General features: G+C 41.9%; 1 protein-coding gene across 1 annotated transcript in view; it reads left to right on the top strand.

Moving 5' to 3' along the window:
• Window positions 1-18,978, top strand: part of TXLNB (taxilin beta) — a 40,555-nt gene that overhangs the window by 10,457 nt on the left and 11,120 nt on the right. Inside the window, exons 5-7 of the mRNA XM_068150746.1 lie at window positions 8,768-8,962; window positions 11,803-11,922; window positions 17,371-17,445. Coding sequence (XP_068006847.1) covers window positions 8,768-8,962; window positions 11,803-11,922; window positions 17,371-17,445 — 390 coding nt within the window. The remainder of the gene's footprint in view (window positions 1-8,767; window positions 8,963-11,802; window positions 11,923-17,370; window positions 17,446-18,978) is intronic.

Here is an 18,978-nt window from a genome sequence, read left to right as displayed (position 1 = left end):
AATATGATTAGGCTTCTTGAAAAAAATTAGGTTCAAGAAGGATATTTCTGTTGTGATTTTCCTTTTCCTTTGGGTTCATCTTAGTGGTGATGATGTTGTTATACAAAAAGCCTCTGCTTTGATCTGTTCAAAATCCTTCTTTATGGAGATACAGTTATGTATAGAATTACACATGCGATTTGTCAGCAGCAAGAGTTTTACCTGATATAACCTCTATTAGCTGTATTGGATTTTCCTTCATTTCCATCAGCTCAGGAGTGGCCTTCAGGGTCTAGACTTGACTTCCATTGTACATTGGTAAGAATATAGCTGGGAGTGGAAACAGACATAGGTACATTCAAACTGTGTGCTAGAAAAAAGACACAAGCAGTTTGAAAGATCGTGGGGAAACTGGAAGGAAAGTTGTGTGTGCTCTGCTATAATACTGCAAAACAGGTAGTGCCAATAAAATAGGTGCCTATCATGTGTACCAGACTTTGAGCTACCCCACAGTATCGATCCACACTGATTTACCAGGCTGTCTTTGGGTGAAATCTTCAAACAGAAATATGAGACTATTTTGAAGTGATTTAAGATTTCAGTGTACATTGCTTTGCACAGACTTGCCTGAGATATCTAAACCACACAAATCATATCCATGGAACAAATCAGTGGAAACTGGGGTATAGAGAAAAACTAATTATGTTTGTAAAGCATATTTGGAACAGACTTTGTTGAATTCCTCACAGAATTTCCCGACTACCATATGCTTGTTAATCTCACTGCTGGAAAGCACGATTCTTCCTTTCCCTATGCATAGAAATACTTCATTACACATTTCATCTTTACATTTAGGAAAGTGTCTTTCCAGCATCTTTCCAATTGCTGAACTGTTTTATTTTGGGACTAGGTCCTCTAAGTAAACTTACCCATTTCTGAAGGAGTTCTGATTTTTAAATGAGAAAGAGGCAGGAAAGGTACCTGAGCTGATCTTAAAGTAGGAAGGAGTGTTCAAATTCTGGCCACTTCTTTCTATGGATTTGGAGACCCTTGGAAAAAAACAGAATGCTTGCTTTCCTCTGGTTCCTGTGCTTTCACTGTTAAAAAAAGCATAAACCAATCCCTGAAGATAAGACAGCAAGACAGCACACACTTGCAGAATGAATCAGGATTAAATTAATAAACAAAGGCATTTAATATCTTCATCCAGTTTTGTCTCTCTAAGAATTTTAACATAATTCTTGCAATATTTGCCTTTAAGCTTTAGCTCCTGGAGATGTGTGAATCTCCAGAGTCTTATCTTCTGTTTATTTAAATGAGTGCAATTTTGTTTCATTTATGACTGTTCGGAGAGAACCCAAAGCAGGAGAATCCATCAAATGTAATCTTTTAAATCTCCTGCTTAAGTAATCTTTATTTTGGTTTTGTCAGGACAGAAAAGCTGATTCATAGCTTTTCTAGCACTTGGGGTGAACATATCTGATTACATTCCAAAAGAGTGGAAAATAAAAACTGTAGGAGGTTGTGTCATTTCAGTAGCAAAGGAGAAACTTAGCCTGTCCAGATCATGAAGCAACTCTGACTTGCCACATGGTACTTTATATGCACATCATATCATGTAAATGTCGTCTTTGCTCATCTGGTATATAGAATTCCCATTAACTGGAGACTGGTGTAGCCAAGCAGTAATGAATATGCAATATGGAGCTGTGCTGAAAATCCACAGGGCAGATGAGAGAAGACAAATTTCTGACTACTATGAGATGCTGTCCTCAATATCTGACTTTCCTACAGTCCAGCAATTCTGATTATTTCCTTGCAGCTACACTTCACAGCAGAGAGGCATTTAATTCTGCTTCCAAGAAATGCATTCACACTGCAACAGAGAGTAGCTTTGCTAAGACAACTTATTTCTCTGCATGCTGTTCATGTTCTGCTAATTATTTGAGAGTTTAATGGCTACTTAGCGTCTTACAGTGATATGAACATCTTAGGTCCCTTGTGCTTCCTGCTACCAGGCATTAAGCAATGACTTTCATCAAATGTCACAAAAGTTACTGACTTTGAGTTTGGGCTCGTTATGGACCCATCTCCACAGCGGCTCATACAGCGGCGCTGAAGATGGAAGGAAGATGGTTTACTGAAAATGAGGACTGATGTCTCATCTGATATGACTTCATCAGACCAACAGTCTTCTTGAGTTGCCCTAGAGAGGCATGAGGGCCAGAGGTGATCCTGCCCTTCCATTTGCAAAGTATCTAACATTCTAATGATAAAGCCTAAACTGCAAAATACCCTTGTCTTAATTATAAGGCTTTATTCAATGTGTTTTATGATTTTTAACAGTAAAACACAAGAGTGACAAAGGTTTTGTCATAGGACACAAGAATATATCTTTGGTGGGGTAGATGCACTTTAGGGACATGGTTTAGTGGGGAATGTGGCAGTGTTAGGTTAACAGTGGGATTTGATAACCTTGGAGGCGTTTTCTAATGTTAATGATTCTATGAGGAGGACAGAGACTAAGAGTGAGCAGGGGAAATGAAATTTTAGTCTTCCACAACTGGAAATCTAAAAAGATTTTACAATTCTTTATTGTTCTTATTGAAAAGGAGCACTTAATTTAAACTTAGTAAAAAAATAAGCACAGAGGGAAGTGGCTGACAAGGCCAAGTGTGGTTTGCATGCTATGATGCTGAAAAGTCACCATCTCAAATACCCTCCACTCTACTTCCTACAACCAGGCAAGCCATGAACTCTGGACTCCACAGAACTACTGCAGCTGCAACAGCAGTAACACAAAGTAGTGGTCTTGAATTTTGGGGAACACTTAGGAATTTTACTATGCACTTGGGGTCTTAAAATGGGTAGGACTAAGGAACCACTTGGGGAAAAAAGTCTCCTCAAGTTACAAAGTCAGATATAAGAGAAGAGTTTGGGTTATAGCCTTTTGATAATAAAACATGGCTGATGCCAATGATTTGGCGATTGCCAGACTGCCTGCCCAGGTGAGGCAGGTGAAGGGGAGTTGACCCCACAGTAGAGCTGGCAGGGACGCAGGGATTTGGTGATGGCACCTAGAGTATCCAGCCCCATCCCTGGCTCCAGTGCAGTTCCAGCCTCAAGCATACAATTCCATTTACATATGCCAGCATATTTTTACCCAGACTTTGTTTTTTTTTTTAAAATGAATTTGAGACAATGATGTGTTTGAGAGCTTTACATTCCCACCTCTAAGGCTTGATCCATTAGAACAGTCAAGACAGAAAATTATTTCACATAAGCTTTATTAAGAGTCCCAAAAGTGAATTGCACTGGTTTATGAGTACAACTTTGTCCTGATACAAGTTTTAGCACAATATAAACATCAAGTTGTGCAATAAAATATACATGTCATGGTTACACAGCTAGTCAGAAGTATAATGTTACACAGACTTATGGAACCATTGCCCAGCAATACAAAATTAAACGCTTGAATACCTCTAATGCAGTCCAGCAAAAAGTGTTTGATCTGATATGTACTGAGGGTGGAGGTGGAAAGACAGACAAGTAGGTGTCTTTTATGACCATGAATAGCAGTTCTTTCACTTCCTTAAAATCATGTTCCAGATAAGGCAATATGATGGTTCACAATACAATGCATTGTGTTGTGTAGTTGTAGAGATTTGGGTCAGGAAATTATTTTTTAAGCACAGTTAGAGTTTTGGCCATTTCAAACTTTTCTAAAGGGTTTGTATTATTTAGAAAATATTTTTTGAATACTTCGGAAAAGTAAACTGTCAGCTAAGTCTTTATTAACTTTTATGCTCTGACTGCTGAGAAAAAAGTTGTTTCCTTTTCTTGTTTTTTATAAAGGCTGAAATGGCAGAAAGTTCTGCTAAGGAAAAGGCAGCAACAAAGAAAATAATGGCTGAAAAACAGAGAGAGTTTTCAACAATTGTGTTAAATGACAGCATTTTGGTTTTGTTCTCAAGAAGAGAGCAAAAAGCTGCTTTGGCATTCTGGAATTAGAATTACCTGAAGTGGAACATTCTCAGGTCTTTTCATATCAGAGGAATGAAAGCAGAAGGTGCAGAATTTTCCTGCAAAGTCTCTAACTTCATAGTCAGGGAAAAAAAATTTGAACTCTACCCCTTGAGGATGGGCAGAGGAACACTGCCTCATTTAATATCTTACTAGTGACTTTGAAAGACAGTCTAGCTGGAATGGGTAGGAGAGTTGTCATGTTTGGGTGTTTATTCTGGTACAGGAACATGGCAGATTATATGGGATCAGGTACAGGAATCTTAAGGGCCTGTCCTTGTTAACAGTATTTGTTCACGTAGCACATTCTACAATAGTTCTACAAGATTGCGTGATACACATCAGGACTTTAAGTGGTGTAGCATCCACAAAGGAATCTTAACGTAGTCTCACAGTCCATGCAAGATGAAGGACTGTAATTGGTTTACCACTACTTATACTGAATACCACTGCTGAAGCTCTGCCTTGCCCAGGAATACTTTTCCTACAAAGACATTTATCTTTTCAACCTGCTCTATAACAGCTCAGGAAGTTGATATTCAATACAGTCTATAAGAACGAGCTGATTGGAAATACAAAATCGATTAAGCTTGGTGGAAAAGGTAGCTTAAAGCTGAATGGATTACAATAGGCAGCTACAGTGATCCCATTCGTCTGTTTCTTTGTTTCAAGCTGTAACTAAATCAAGATAAGCAGCAGAAACAATTTCCCTTAATTATAAAAATCTTTTAATTACTCTAATAGACTCAGATGAGCATTGACTGCTGCCTTTCATTGTGAATTAGGAGGAAGCTTGGAAACACAAACCAAGTTTGTTTCAGCTCTGGAACATGGCTGACCTCAGCTTCTCTGTTCAATGTAAATGATCCCTCAGGAGAAATCATTCTTAAAGTAGAAAGAAAAGGAAGACAGGTTGCATGCACAATGCTGTTTCTTTTCCCCTCTATCTTCATTTTACTGATAATGGTGGAAATCAAGTACCCAATAGCTCAGACACATCACTTGGAAAGTACCAAACAAAAATTGCTTGTGGAGGCCTTTTCTAACATTATGTCTTTATAATTTATGACTGAGACAAATATACAGATAATGCATTGCTAAGTGGTTAAAAAGGCTCATGCCCATTATTCTTAGCTTAAAGTATCCAGTAATTTGGTGTATTATCAGCTAGATAATCTAACAATCCTTCCTATCACAAGTTTTACACAAGGTGTACACAAGAACCTAGTTTCACACAGATGATATTGGAGCAGCAACCAACCCTTTTCCTACCTAACCGGGGGGCCACCAGGCCCCCCGGCCTTTGTCCCCACCCCAGTCACCCAGTAAGCACTATGGGGACTCACCAGTGATGAGAGGAGGATCCTCAGCCCAGATGGGCTCAGCTTGGGGCTTCTGCCTTTCCTGGGGCGGATTAAAAAAGGGAGTGGGCAGGGAGGGCAAAGCAGCCACACCTGGGGTGGGAGGAGACTACAATCGAGCCCAGGTGCTCTGGTATTTGAGGGGAAAAGGGGGAAAATGGGGCAGGTGGGGTGGAAAAGGGACAGAATGTGGAATCAGTGCCATTGAGAAAGAACTGAGATTAAAATAATATTCAAATATGAATTATTGACTTGTAGTGATTGCTAGATGCTTACTCTGGCTATCTTCAGGCTGTTCCACTACTCTTGGATGTTAGACAATTTATTGACAAACCCAAATATGATTTTGATAGGCCAATATTAAGTTCAATAAACAAACAAATCCACACAGCTTCTGCTAAGGTAATTGTATAGCTATCAGCAAGCTCTTGATCTCAAGCTGGGGGGCAAGGGGGAGTGGAGGTGTTTGGGGGCTGTTTTCCTGCCCATCTGTGTGTGCAGGAAGAGGGTTGCTTCTGAGAGCAGGCTGTGTGAAGCCAGAACACTGTTGGGCTGAAGAGGAGCCAGTGGGTTTAGCTGGCAGAGTTGAATCTCCTGGATGTGGGGAAGGCTGTGGATGCAAACTACCTGGACTTCAGCAAGGCCATTGACACTGTCCCCCACAGCAAACTCCTGGACAAGCAGTCAGCTTGTGGCTTGGACAGCAGCACTCTGAGCTGGGTTAAGAACTGGCTGGAGGGATGAGCCCAGAGAGTGGTGGTGAATGGTGCCACATCCAGCTGGCAGCCAGTCACTAGTGGTGTCCCCCAGGGATCAGTGCTGGGCCCAATCCTGTTCAGTATCTTTATTGATGATCTGGACAAGGGGATTGAGTCCACCATTTTGTTTGCAGATGACACCAAGTTGGGAGCAGGTGTTGAACTTTTAGAGGGTAGAAGGGCTCTGCAGAGGGACCTTGACAGGCTGGACAGATGGGCAGAGTCCAACGGCATGAGATTTAACACATCCAAGTTCCGGATTCTACACATTGGCCACAACAACCCCATGCAGTGCTACAGGCTGGGGTCAGAGTGGCTGGAGAGAGGCCAGGCAGTAAGGGACCCAGGGGTAGTGATTGACAGCTGGCTGAACATGAGCCAGCAGTGTACCCAGGTGGCCAAGAAGGCCAATGGCATCCTGGCCAGTATCAGGAATAGTGTGGCCAGCAGGAGCAGGGAAATCATTGTGCCCCTGTACTCAGCACTGGCTACGGCACATCTTGAGTACTGTGTCCAGTTCTGGGTTGCTCAATTTAAGAAGGACATTGAGATACTTGAATGTGTCCAGAGAAGCAACAAAGCTGGTGAGGGGTTTGGAGCACAAGCCCTATGAGGAGCAGGTGAGGGAGCTGGGATTGCTTAGCCTGGAGAAGAGTAGGCTCAGAGGAGACCTTATTGCTGTCTACAACTACCTGAAAGGAGGCTGTAGCCAGGTGGGGGTTGGTCTCTTCTCCCAGGCAACCTTGACAGAATGAGAGGACACAGTCTCAAGCTGCACCAGGGGAGGTTTAGGCTGGATGTTAGGAAGAAATTCTTCACAGAAAGAGTGATTGGCCATTGGAATGTGCTGCCCAGAGAGGTGGTGGAGTCACCATCCCTGGAAGTGTTTAAAAAGAGACTGGAGGAGGTACTTAGTGCCATAGTTTAGTTGATTAGATGGTATTGGGTGATAGGTTGGACTTGATGATCTCAGAGGTCTTTTCCAACCTGGTTAATTCTGTATTCTGTGAAAACTAACTATGAGCAGAACACGGTTCAATTTCTGGACAGGCAAAATGCTGCAGGCTATCTCAAAAATCATTCTCACCAATTAGAAACAAAATCAAACAAATAAAAAATCCCAACATAATTAGAGACCTTCTCTTTCATCTTGATGCAAATTTTTCATGTGCCCAATTTCCAATCCAAATATTGCACCAGCATCCCTCCCATGTAATTTGCCCAGCTCCAACTGTAATTCTTGCTTCCCCTGAAGAGTTCTTATGGGCTTGTACTTTGGTTCACTCTGTGAGTACACACACATGTTCATGTGTAAATTGCAGAGCACACCAGTGCTGCATGGTGATTTCTGTGCACTACAGTACTGTTGGCACTAATGGCTTCCAATATCTTCCTCCCCTCAGTCAAGGCATTGTCATCTCTGTCACTCCCCACTGAGCAAAAGGACAGACCTTGAACAGTGGTTGTGCAAGATCAAGCTCACGTTGTGCATGCTAAGTAGAAATTGGGTCGTTTGGTATTCATCTTACTTTAAGAGTAGGACCTGTATCAACACCTTCTGTGTCACATTTCTGATATAAATTATACCTCATTAGAGTCAGCTAAGGCTTTATTCAAGTATATTAATAGAAAATATCCATATGCAAGGTTATCAGAAAATGTTATGTAAATTACTATGCTAGCTGAAAAAGGTTTCAGCTATTAGGCTATGACATTTGTATGCCATGGAGTGGGTTCTTAACATAGTTCTTGCGTGGTTTGTAACTAAAGCAGAGATGGTCCTAGCCTGTGTACGTCAGACTTACATGCCCCAGAATGGCAGACTGCCCTGGAAGCAAAGAAGCAGGGAATAAAAACAGTCCATATTTCTGGATCCAAAGCAATGACTCCAGATTATTTCTGCATGGTCTTTTATATAAACAAATCCGAAGCAGAATTTCAATAATTGTTTAAAGAAAAAAAAAGAAGGGAAAAAAAAAAAGCCTTAAATCCATTAATCTTTTTCCAGGAAAAAATGAGATTCTTTGCTTTGATTTTGTAAGAAACAGCCCACAAGCTTTCCTTGATTCCACTGCCTAATAAATGAGCTTGAATGTTGGTGTCAGTTAAAAAGGTAGGGAAGGAAAACTGAGGAATTAAGTAGGATTTTGTAGAGAGTGACGGGTTTGTCTTAAAAATGAGAATCCCAAACCCCATAAATTCAATATGAGGTTTCCTAGTTAAAAGGAGACATTTTAAAGGCTGATTTTTAAAATTCAATCACAAATCATTTAATAAAAGAGTTTTTTACCAGTTCCACTAAATATCTTCTTCCAAAGCAAAAGCTGTGCTGCAGTATCATGAATCAAGACACGCATGTATGTTGCTTTTTCCAGGCTTGCTTTGATCTGAACCTCTGCTCTACATCCATCTTTATAAATGCAAATTCCTAGTTTCCTAATTTTTTTCAAGGCCACTGTGTAATTTGCTCTGTAAATTTAGACTCATGTCTAATGCTCAAGCAGATGAAAGCAAGAACCAAAGAGGAATGCAAACATGTATAGTCCTTCAAAGGAAAGCCTTATGCTACTCTGAAACAGTATCTTTCGGGAACTTCTTGTTACGCATCTTACTTACATGCCTGCGTTCTCTCCCATTTAACAACAGGAGGAAACAATTCAGCGGGCACGGGAGGAAGATGAGAAGAGGAAAGAAATAACTAATCATTTCCAGGGCACACTGAGTGAAATCCAGGCTCAGATCGAGCAGCAAAGTGAGAGGAACATGAAGCTTTGCCAGGAGAACACAGAGCTGGCAGAGAAGCTGAAAAGCATCATTGACCAGTATGAACTGCGAGAAGAGGTGAGAGCAGCACCCTGGCTGCCCATGGGGACAGGCAGCAAACCCATTGCCAACCTGCCCTCCCTGCTGGCTATCCTACCAGCGTCACATGGCAGAAGTGAAGGAGAGCCCCTACCATGCTTAGCTGTCTGAACAGGAAGGCAAACTCCACAGGCAAGGAGCTGTGTGGGCCAGCACCCTGCTTGTGGTGTCCACACAGCCTTGCTGCTGTGGGAAGAGGGGCAAAAGCACTCAAGCAGCAAGGTGTATGAGCTGCCTCCTAAGCTATACCCCAGCCCCTTTACAGCTCCCCCCAAATCCATGGGGACCTCCCCCAGCACCTCTTCCCTAATTTCTATCAAGTTCCCACTGAGCACCAACCAAGTCTCATAATTTTGGATACCCTGCTCTGCTGGTGATGTCAAATACACTTTTGTTCCCTCCAGACACAGGTTGCTGAGAAAGGCTCTAGTGTAAATGCTTTGACCCTTCCCCAGAAGCAAAAAATTAAAAAGACAGATAAAGGAGGCCCTGTCCAATAAAACAGATTCTTCCTTGCAGGCACAATGCTCACCATAAGCTCTAGATAATAGACAGATGGGAAATTATTTGTTCTGCAAGCATTACAGTTGGTCAGAGAATTTTGATACAAAAAGACTCCTCCAATGGAATACCAAACTACCTTTTAATTTTATTTTATGGCAAATGCTAACAAATAACCATGAGTCTTTTCATTGTTTCTAAATGCATTTATGGTAAGCCTCAGTGCAGCCAGACAGTATCACACTGAATAAAACATAAGTAATCTGTCCTTACAATCTGGAATGCCCGACACAATACATGCATTTCTGAATCTGTTGCATCATGTATGAAGTCTTGTGATGAATGAAGGAAATGTTCATTCCTGTCTTGTGATTTCAATGAGAAGAAAATGTAAAGCAGGGGGATGCACTCAGAATATTTGCTCCTGTGAATTTTATCTAAATGAAGTAAGAGTGAAGAGATCTATCAGCAACATTTACCTCCTGAAGGTCACTGTGGATCCAGATGTTTTACAGGCCAGGGGAGGCCTCTGGTTTGTCTGATCTGATCTTCTCCACATCCCACTCGTGTACGAGGCCCAGGCCCCACAAGCCCATGCTGTGCATGTGCAGCCAGAACACAAGAGATGTGCAGGGCTTGTGTTTACAGAGAATAGAATAGAACAATAAAATAGAATAAACCAGGTTGGAAGAGACCTTCAAGATCATCGCGTCCAACCTATCATCCAACACCACCCAACCAACTAAACCATGCAAGAGAGAACAGCATAAGCTGTATGCATGCTCTCAAGTACTGCAGGTGCAATGTGTCTTTATGCATTTACTCACAGAGTGGCTTAGATCAGCTGGCCACTTAGTAGCTCAAAAACCACGTCCCTTGCATATGTACCATTGATGAGTGTGGTAGTTTTAGGCTGCGCCTAGAAAATTTTCCACAGATCTTGAACAGAAAGTGATAGAATGTAAATAAATCACCATTGGATGCAAAAGGGAAAATAATGATAAGGATAGGATAGGATAGGATAGGATAGGATAGGATAGGATAGGATAGGATAGGATAGGATAGAATAGACCAGACCAGCTTGGAAGAGACCTTCAAGATCATTGCGTCCAACCTATCATCCAACACCACCTAATCAACTAAACCATGCAACCAAGCACCCTATTAAGTCTCCAGCTAAACACCTCCAATGATGGTGACTCCACCACCTCCTCGGCCAGCCCATTCCAATGGGCAATCACTCTCTCTGTGTAGAATTTCTTCCTAACCGCCAGCCTAAACCTCCCCTGGTGCAGCTTGAGACTGTGCCCTCTTGTTCTGGTGCTGATTGCCTGGGAGAAGAGACCAGCCCCCATCTGTCTACAACCTCCCTTCAGGAAGTTGTAGAGACCAATAAGGTCTTCCCTGAGTCTCCTCCAGGCTAAGCAACCCCAGCTCACTCAGCCTTTCTTCATAGGGCTTGTGTTCCAAACCCCTCACCAACTTTGTTGCCCTTCTCTGGACACGTTCCAGCAAGTCAGATAATCCCTGTGGAAATATATCTAACATAAAGTTATATGTGTACATTAACTCTCTCTCTTTTCACTTCCTTCACTCTGACAGATACTAGCTGGCTCTTGCTTAGCTGCTGCTGACCTTGAATGCATTTTTCTTGTGGTTAAGTACTAACAGCAACTCTCTGCTTTTCTCTTTTCTTCTCTTGTCCCTTGTACAGGGAGGAAGGCAGCAGGGAGGGGGAAGCTATTGATAAACCCCTGCATCTTTTGTATATATTCATTGCATGCCATATTTCTAGATTGTAGTCATGCTTGTAAACACAGCTTCATTTGGTTTCAGCTGAGCTGGTCTGGCAATTTTATGTTGGGAGGAATTTTCAACCCACCACAATGAGAAATTATTTGATCTTTAGCTCTATTGGATTATACTGATGACTTCACATAGTCATGGAATTATTGAGGCTGGATAGACCTCTGAGATCATCAAGTCCAGCCAATGACCTAAACCCATCACATCGACAAGACCATGTCTCTATGTCGATCCTCAAACTGGCAAAGATGCTAAGGCTTTTTGACTTTTTTTTTCTACAACAGATCAAAATAGATAATGTAAACAGGTTTCCCTTCCACTGAAAACTCTGGCACAGTTTGTTCTTATCAGTGCTGTAGTTTTTCTAGCAATGGCAATAGGTTGAGAGCCTTCCTGTTTTGCAATGTTTGTGTCTTAACGAGGGCTCCTGTAGGTAGCTGTACATGCATGAGCATGAAGGTCTGTGTACATAATTGTCCTGCACATTCAGCAGATTTTTTTTTTCCTTACAGCACCTTGATAAAATATTCAAGCACAGAGAACTTCAACAGAAGCTGGTGGATGCCAAGTTGGAGCAGTCTCGGGAGCTGATGAAGGAAGCTGAGGAGCGACATCAGAAAGAAAAGGAATACGTACATATCCTTCTGATCTGTCTTTTGTCTAACTCTAGGCCAAAATGAGCTCTGTATGTTATTTCACTAATATGTAGGGCTCTGAGCCCTGTGTATAGGCAGAGCACAAGGGAAACACAACAAACACCTCTTGCCAAAAGTCGCCCTTAATTGCATTTATCCCGTCTCTGCATTGATCTTGCATCTAGGACAGCCACTTCTGCTCAGCTTTAAACCCAGCCAAAGACTGAGGGGGAAGAGGAGCTGGAGCTTCTCTAAATATATATCTGCATGACAGTTTGTAGTCCAGCTGAGTCCTCCCTTTCATTGTAGGGACTGTGGGAAGTGAGACCTCAAAATTTCATGCATAGCAGTTGATTCTTGGCATATTGAAACCACAGGTAACGCTTATAATGACAAAGCAAATTTGGACTCACTTTATTGCAGGCACTGGGAGTTTTGCTACCATGTACCAGACTTCAGATGCTAGAGTTAAAACCTAAACATTAAAGAGAGGACTTTGGCTCTGTGGAGGAAAGTGATATACACAACCTTGTATCAATGACCTTTCTTGCTGTGCCTCACAGAACATGAGTTTTGGGGCTGCCTGTTACCTGTGACTGGCCTTGTTTCTAGCCAAACCCTGTTTGTGCATTTTGTCCAGAACTCATATGCATAGTTTTGTTATTTGCATTTCTTTTAAAACAGTGAAAGTCATCACCACCTATGTTTTGGAGTGGGAGATTTTCTTTCTGGCTTTGCTATAAGCATGGTTTAGTACCTATGAAATAACAGGTTCAAAGATGAGCTACAAAGCCTTAAGTAATGGGTGCATACTGACATGCAGTATGTAAAAAGAATATTCTTCACACTGTCCAAACTAATGCAAAAAAACCTTGCCTTTGAGGTAGGGTGGTGATTTATGGCTAGCACTACCTCAGAGCAAGGTAGATTTAGGGTGACTGGCCAAAATTCATGAAAGGAGACATAATTAGCACGTCATGATCCATCACACCCAGAGAGCTAGCCTACACTCGTCTCCCACATCAGTCACATTATCGAGTGCTTAGTGCTACCCACCTAGCTATTGTGCTAGTGTCTGTGGGAGCAATGTGTATATATGTATGTATGAAATCAAGGTGAGTTTGATGGAATCCTCTTCTTTAGCTGTATCTCTCTCCAGCTCAATAATGTGCCAAGTCAGAGGCTTCCTGCATTTCAGCATCCTGTCATTTGAAGGAAAGGCTTTCAGAGCTACATATGAACTCTCTCCATACCGTTTGTTTACATCCCTGTGTATGGCTTTCGCTGCAGGATTTTGAAAATGTCTTTAAATGAATTTTTTAACATTTCTTCTTCTTCTTCTTCAATTTGATTACTCCTTGAAGGCTCACTTTGATGTCTTCCTATGCAACTCTTCCACGTAGAAATCTTTACCGCCACGCAAAACTTCTTTACCTCAGACAAAGAGAGATGTCCCCTCCTGCAATCTCTGTACATCACATCTCAATAGGCAGGCCACCACATTGCTTGCACAATTCCCTTAACATGTGCAGCTAAGAATTCTGATTCTCTATATAGGGAGCAATGGTGCATACTGTGTGGCTTTTCCAAAGAGTCAACTTTACTTAAAGATGCAATTTTACTATCTTTGCATAACTGGTCAGGGTTACTTGGATTTCCTGCCTATATCAGACCTTTCTAGCACTTGTAGTACAAACTTTGATGTGCAGTTAATTGCAATTTAAACTCTTTGTGGTTTTCAAGTGTATGACTGGAAGGTATTGATCATTTTTCTACATCATTGGAATTTGCAGTTTCTGGTAGAAAAAAAGGGAAGCTTAATTTTTATTAAGCCAGTCCATGTTTGGGGACTGTTGTTTTGTTTTGTTTTCAGTCCTGAGCATGATGTGACTGTCTGGGCCTCCAGCAGCTATCACAGCTCTAATAATACAGCATAACATCACCACACTTCACTGAAGTGATGCTTTGTAAACACTACATGCAATATTTATTCATTTCTTTATACTTCAGCCTCCTTGTTACCACTTCATAGCCTATTAATAAATGTGTCAGTTCTCCTGATTCATTTCTCCCAGCTCAGTGTTTGCAGATGACCTCAGGCAGCATATGAGTGCATGCCAATTTAAGCAAGCCTCTCTGTGGCTTGCTTCCATTACAGAAGAGTTTATTAACTCTTGGATTTTTACTAGCTGCAGAAGCTATGTGGGTGAACAGGAGAGAAGGACTTCATTAGCAGGCAAAGGAATCAACATTTGTCTTCTCTGTGCATCTCTTGAGCTGTGGAGAAGTATGGCACAAGAGGGGGGACATTTACATTATCCCAGACACACTGAGTATGAAGGTAACCCTAGCTGAGATTTAAGCAATACAAGATAAAAGTCCAGTTCTCAGAAGTAATGACTGGCCTAGAGACTAGCTAGCTCTGAAGTTTTTCAAAACACTTTTCATTAAATCATTCAAAGCAGACACCCTATAATTCCTTAGGAAAAAATAAGAATCCCAAATACAAACAAGTAGATATTAAAAATCCAGATTTCATTCAGACTGGAGGGGAAAAAAAAAGGAATTGTTTTTGTGTATGTAAAACATACCCCTTCCCAAGGAAAGAAATGAATGAAGTGAGGCTTCATTCATGAAATGCATTTAGGTTAGGCTTACTCATAGCATAGCTTTTTACTTGCTATGCTATTTGAAATTTTAGCCAACAACATCTAAATTCAAGAATTTGACTTATTGAACTAAATTAATTCTCAAAAGAAATGTTAAGAGTCAGATAGAAATGTGGTATCACAGTATCGTGGCATCACAGTATCACCGTATCACAGTATAACTTAGATTGGAAAGGACCTCGAGGATCATCGAGTCCAACCTATCAACACAGACCCCATGACTAGACCGTAGCACCAAGTGCCACGTCCAATCACCTCTTGAATGCCTCCAGGGATGGCGACTCAACCACCTCCCTGGGCAGCCCGTTCCAATCACGAACAACTCACTCGGTGAAGAACTTCCTCCTCACCTCGAGTCTAAACCTCCCCTGGTGCAGCTTGAGACTGTGTCCCCTTGTTCTGGTGCTGGTTGCCTGGGAGAAGAGACCAACCCCTCCCTGGCTACAACCACCTTTCAGGTAGTTGTAGAGGGCAATGAGGTCACCCCTGAATGTGGTATTTCTTCATGCCATACCTACTTGAGCTACAAAACATTCCTATCTACAAAGTAGTAAACAGAGGGTCACAATCAAAAGGCCAGAATGATGGAAGAAATATTTCTCTAGAGCTAGTGTGTATTTATGTATAATAAGCAAGGAGCCTAATTCAGATAGTCTTTGTGCCACAGATATCTAAACACAGGGAGAGAATTCATTATGTTGTTAAGTCAGCATTTGCAAGGTACATCCTCAGATCTTTTGACAGGTGGCATTCTCGTGGTTTACATCTGTTATTTCCAACAAAATTATTAGAATAAAAGTTTTTAATAGGGATCAAACACATTTTTTGCACATGGTTCTACTCACTTTTCACTTCCAATGTGAGAGTAGCATCTATTGACTTACATGGTACTTCTATTTTTAGTGTATTTCAGAGCCCAGCTGCACCATTTTAGACAGAAGAAAGTCTTGTGGTAAACTAACTTGTTTAAATCTTATTTCTCAAGGTATTATTAGCATTCTTTTTCTAAAATGCATGTGGCCTAATCAGCAAAATGCTTTATAAATGTTTGGGAGGCAATAGGCACATCTCTTTAATGCTTCAACAGATGTTCCCCACTTTCAGATTCAACAATTGCTAGACTATGACTATATACTTTGGAAATGCCGACGTAGAAGTGCAGCCTAGTAAGGTCTATATACACCTCATCCCCAGAATTCATTCAGCCTCAACCAACCCTATCATCTGCAGCCTGCACATTAGAGTTTCCTTTTGTCAAGTACCTTGAAGTAGGGCATGATATCTTCCCAGAAGCAGCCAGAGATGAAGCTGCAGTCAAGCTCTTCCTGGACTGGTTCCTTGATCTAAGTGAAGCATTTATCACCCTGAGCTGGGACTCTCCACTGATGGCAGAGCAATGCAAATAGAGCCCCAAGATAAGAGACACTAGTAAATGCATGACATTTACTATGCTTTCCCTTTCTGAAGGCTTGCAGTGTTTTTGAGGCATATCTGATGGTGACCATACCTGTATGCTAAGTCCAGATCTTGTGGCCAAGAAAGCCAGTGGTATCCTGGGATGCATCAAGAAAAGTGTGTCCAGCAGGTCTAGGGAAGTTCTTCTACCCCTCTACTCTGCCCTGCTGAGACCACACCTGGAATATTGCATCCAGTTTTGGGCTCCCCAGTTCAAGAAAGACAGAGAACTGCTGGAAAGAATCCAACGGAGAGCCACAAGGATGATTGGGGGACTTGAGCATCTCCCCTATGAAGGGAGACTGAGATCCCTGGGGCTGTGTATGAATATCTGAGGAGTGGGTGTCAAGGGGATGGGACCAAGCACTTTTCAGTGGTGCACAGTAATAAGACAAGGAACAATGGGTTCAAACTTGAACACAGAAGATTTCACCTCAACATGAGGAGAAACTTCTTTGCAGTGAGGGTGCACTGGAACAGGCTGCCCAGAATGGTTGTGGAGTCTCCTTCCCTGGAGACTTTCAAAACATGTCTGGATGCATTCCCATGCAGACTACCCTAAGTGATCCTGCTTTGGTAGGGGGGTTGGACTCAATGATCACCTGAGATCCCTTCCAACCTCTAATGTACTGTGATAATGTGAAAGTGAGCTTGCCATTCACTGGAGTTTTTAGGGTGTCAGGTGATGATAGGACTAGGGGAAATGGAGCAAAAATAAAAATGGGTAGATTCAGATTGGATGTTAGGAAGAAATTCTTCACCATGAGGGTTGTGAGCCACTGTAACAGGTTGTCCAGGGAGGTGGTAGGAGCTTCATCCCTGGAGGTTTCTAAGGCCAGGCTGGATGTGGCTCTGGGCAACCTGATGTAGTGTGAGGTGTCCCTGCCCATGGAGGTGGGGTTGGGACTAGATGATCCTTGAGGTCCCCTCCAACCCTAACAATTCTATGATTCTATGAAGAGCAGGAATGCAGCTAGAGTTGTGCTGAAATGACTGTGCTAAAAAGTACCTACTGTCTAGAAGTCTGGTGAAGATACGGATAAATACCACACCCTTTAGGGCCCACTGTACTGCAGGCTTTATTCCAAGTAGATGTTGAACTCATATTCAAATGTGTCCTTGGAAACCAAATGCTCTGTCCCATGTCTCAGGGTAGCACTAAATACTCTGTCTTGCCTAATTCCTCTAACTACACTCATCTGAAAGCCACATCACTCCTTATCTAGGTAGCACTGGCTTAAGCATAGTTAGCTGGAGGACAAGGATTTCCAGCTGATAAGCTAGGGACCTAACAATTTTCTCTCTGTTGCTCAAAACACAGCTCCTGAACCAAGCTGCTGAATGGAAGCTCCAGGCCAAAATGTTAAAGGAGCAAGAGACTGTCCTACAGGCACAGGTGACGTAGGAGAGGTGATTGCATGGTGTGCCTTTGTTTCCCAGTTTTTAACCGTGCGGCATGTTCCAGGTAAAGTATCCAAACTACTTTCTATGTATTCCTTCCAACCCCATCTAACATCTCATAGACTGTTGCAATGAAAACAGGTTATTTTCAAGCCAGCCATAAGGTAATGTCCATACTACAAATCATACTGTGGCACAAGGGTTTAGTCTGGAAAAGAGAAGGCTCTGGGGAGATCTTACTGCAGCCTTTCAATATTTAAAGGGGGCTTATAATAAAGATGGAGAGAGACTTTTTACCAGGGCCTGTAGTGATAAGAGAAGGGGTAATGTTTTTTAACTAAAAGAGGGTAGATTTATATTAGATATAGGGAAGATACTATTTACTATGAGGTGGTGAGACACAGGAACAGGTTGTCCAGGGAAGTTGTGGATGCCCTATCCCTGCAAGTATTCAAGGTCAGGATGGACAGAGCTTTGAGTGACCTGATCTAGTGAAAATTGTCCTTTCCTAAGGTAAGGGACTAAATGATCTTTAAAGGACCCTTCCACCCATACCATTTTATGGTGCTATGAGTATTTGCAGTACTTACCCACACAACAGTGTGTGTGCCTTGGCTGGTTGTTCACTTTAACTACATTCAGGCAGCTTCCTAATCCAGCAAGGTACTGGAGTACCTATGTATCATTAAGTGTGTCTTCCTAACTGGAGCTGATGTGCTTATGTGCTTTTTCTGGTGTAGGGGGAGAAGGCAGCATTTTCATTCATTTTAGCAGGAATTCTGCCTGATAAGGGCTTATACAAAGGATTTCAATGAATTGTTCAGTAAAATAAAGATACCTGCTAAAATTACCCTAAGAGTAAGGCTGGAGTGAAAGGCACTAAACCCAAGAAAGAAGCAGTATATTCTACACTTCTAGAGCAATGCTATAATTGACCTTGAATATGAATAACATGCTGGACTTTCACATCAAAAAAAGGCTACATCAGTAGATTTCCCCAGACTTATACAATCAGTCATGTAGATTTATCTTTGATCTGTCTGTGAGAAAGATTCCCCTCAGCAGAGCTTTGGGGAGGGTGGGGTAGGGTAGTGGTGTCAGTCCTTAAGCCCCTCTGCAGCTGCCCATCTCCTCACCTGTCAGGAAGCCCCCTTTGCTCACAATTAATCATACTGGTTAAGTTGCTCCAGCTCTGCTCTTGCAGGTTGTCTAATTCCTACTTCTTGAGCAGCCAAGAAAGGTTAGCATTAAACTGATAACCTGGAAACATGTTAAGAGGGGCACTGGTCCTCTACACGTTTTTCAAAGGCTAAGATAAACTGGTAACAGACTGAAGGTTATCACATAAACTGCTGTTGTCACCACTTTGACAGATTCTGCAATCAAACCTCAAAGGCCTCTAGCTGACTCTCTCCCAACTGCAAGCCTGCTCCAAATATTCTCAGAGTGCTTTTAATTAAACTTTTATGTTTAACTAGAAAGAGTTTTGTATGCTGCCAGAGCTCTGTAGCCAGTTTAATGAGACTGA

Source organism: Melanerpes formicivorus, unplaced genomic scaffold (assembly GCF_026170545.1).
Source record: "Melanerpes formicivorus ecotype bairdi unplaced genomic scaffold, bMelFor1.0.p_v2 SCAF_2, whole genome shotgun sequence".
Classification (NCBI taxonomy): Eukaryota; Metazoa; Chordata; class Aves; order Piciformes; family Picidae; genus Melanerpes; species Melanerpes formicivorus.
The sequence above is the reverse complement of the archived record's forward strand: the minus strand, read 5'-3'. Positions and strand labels throughout refer to the sequence as shown.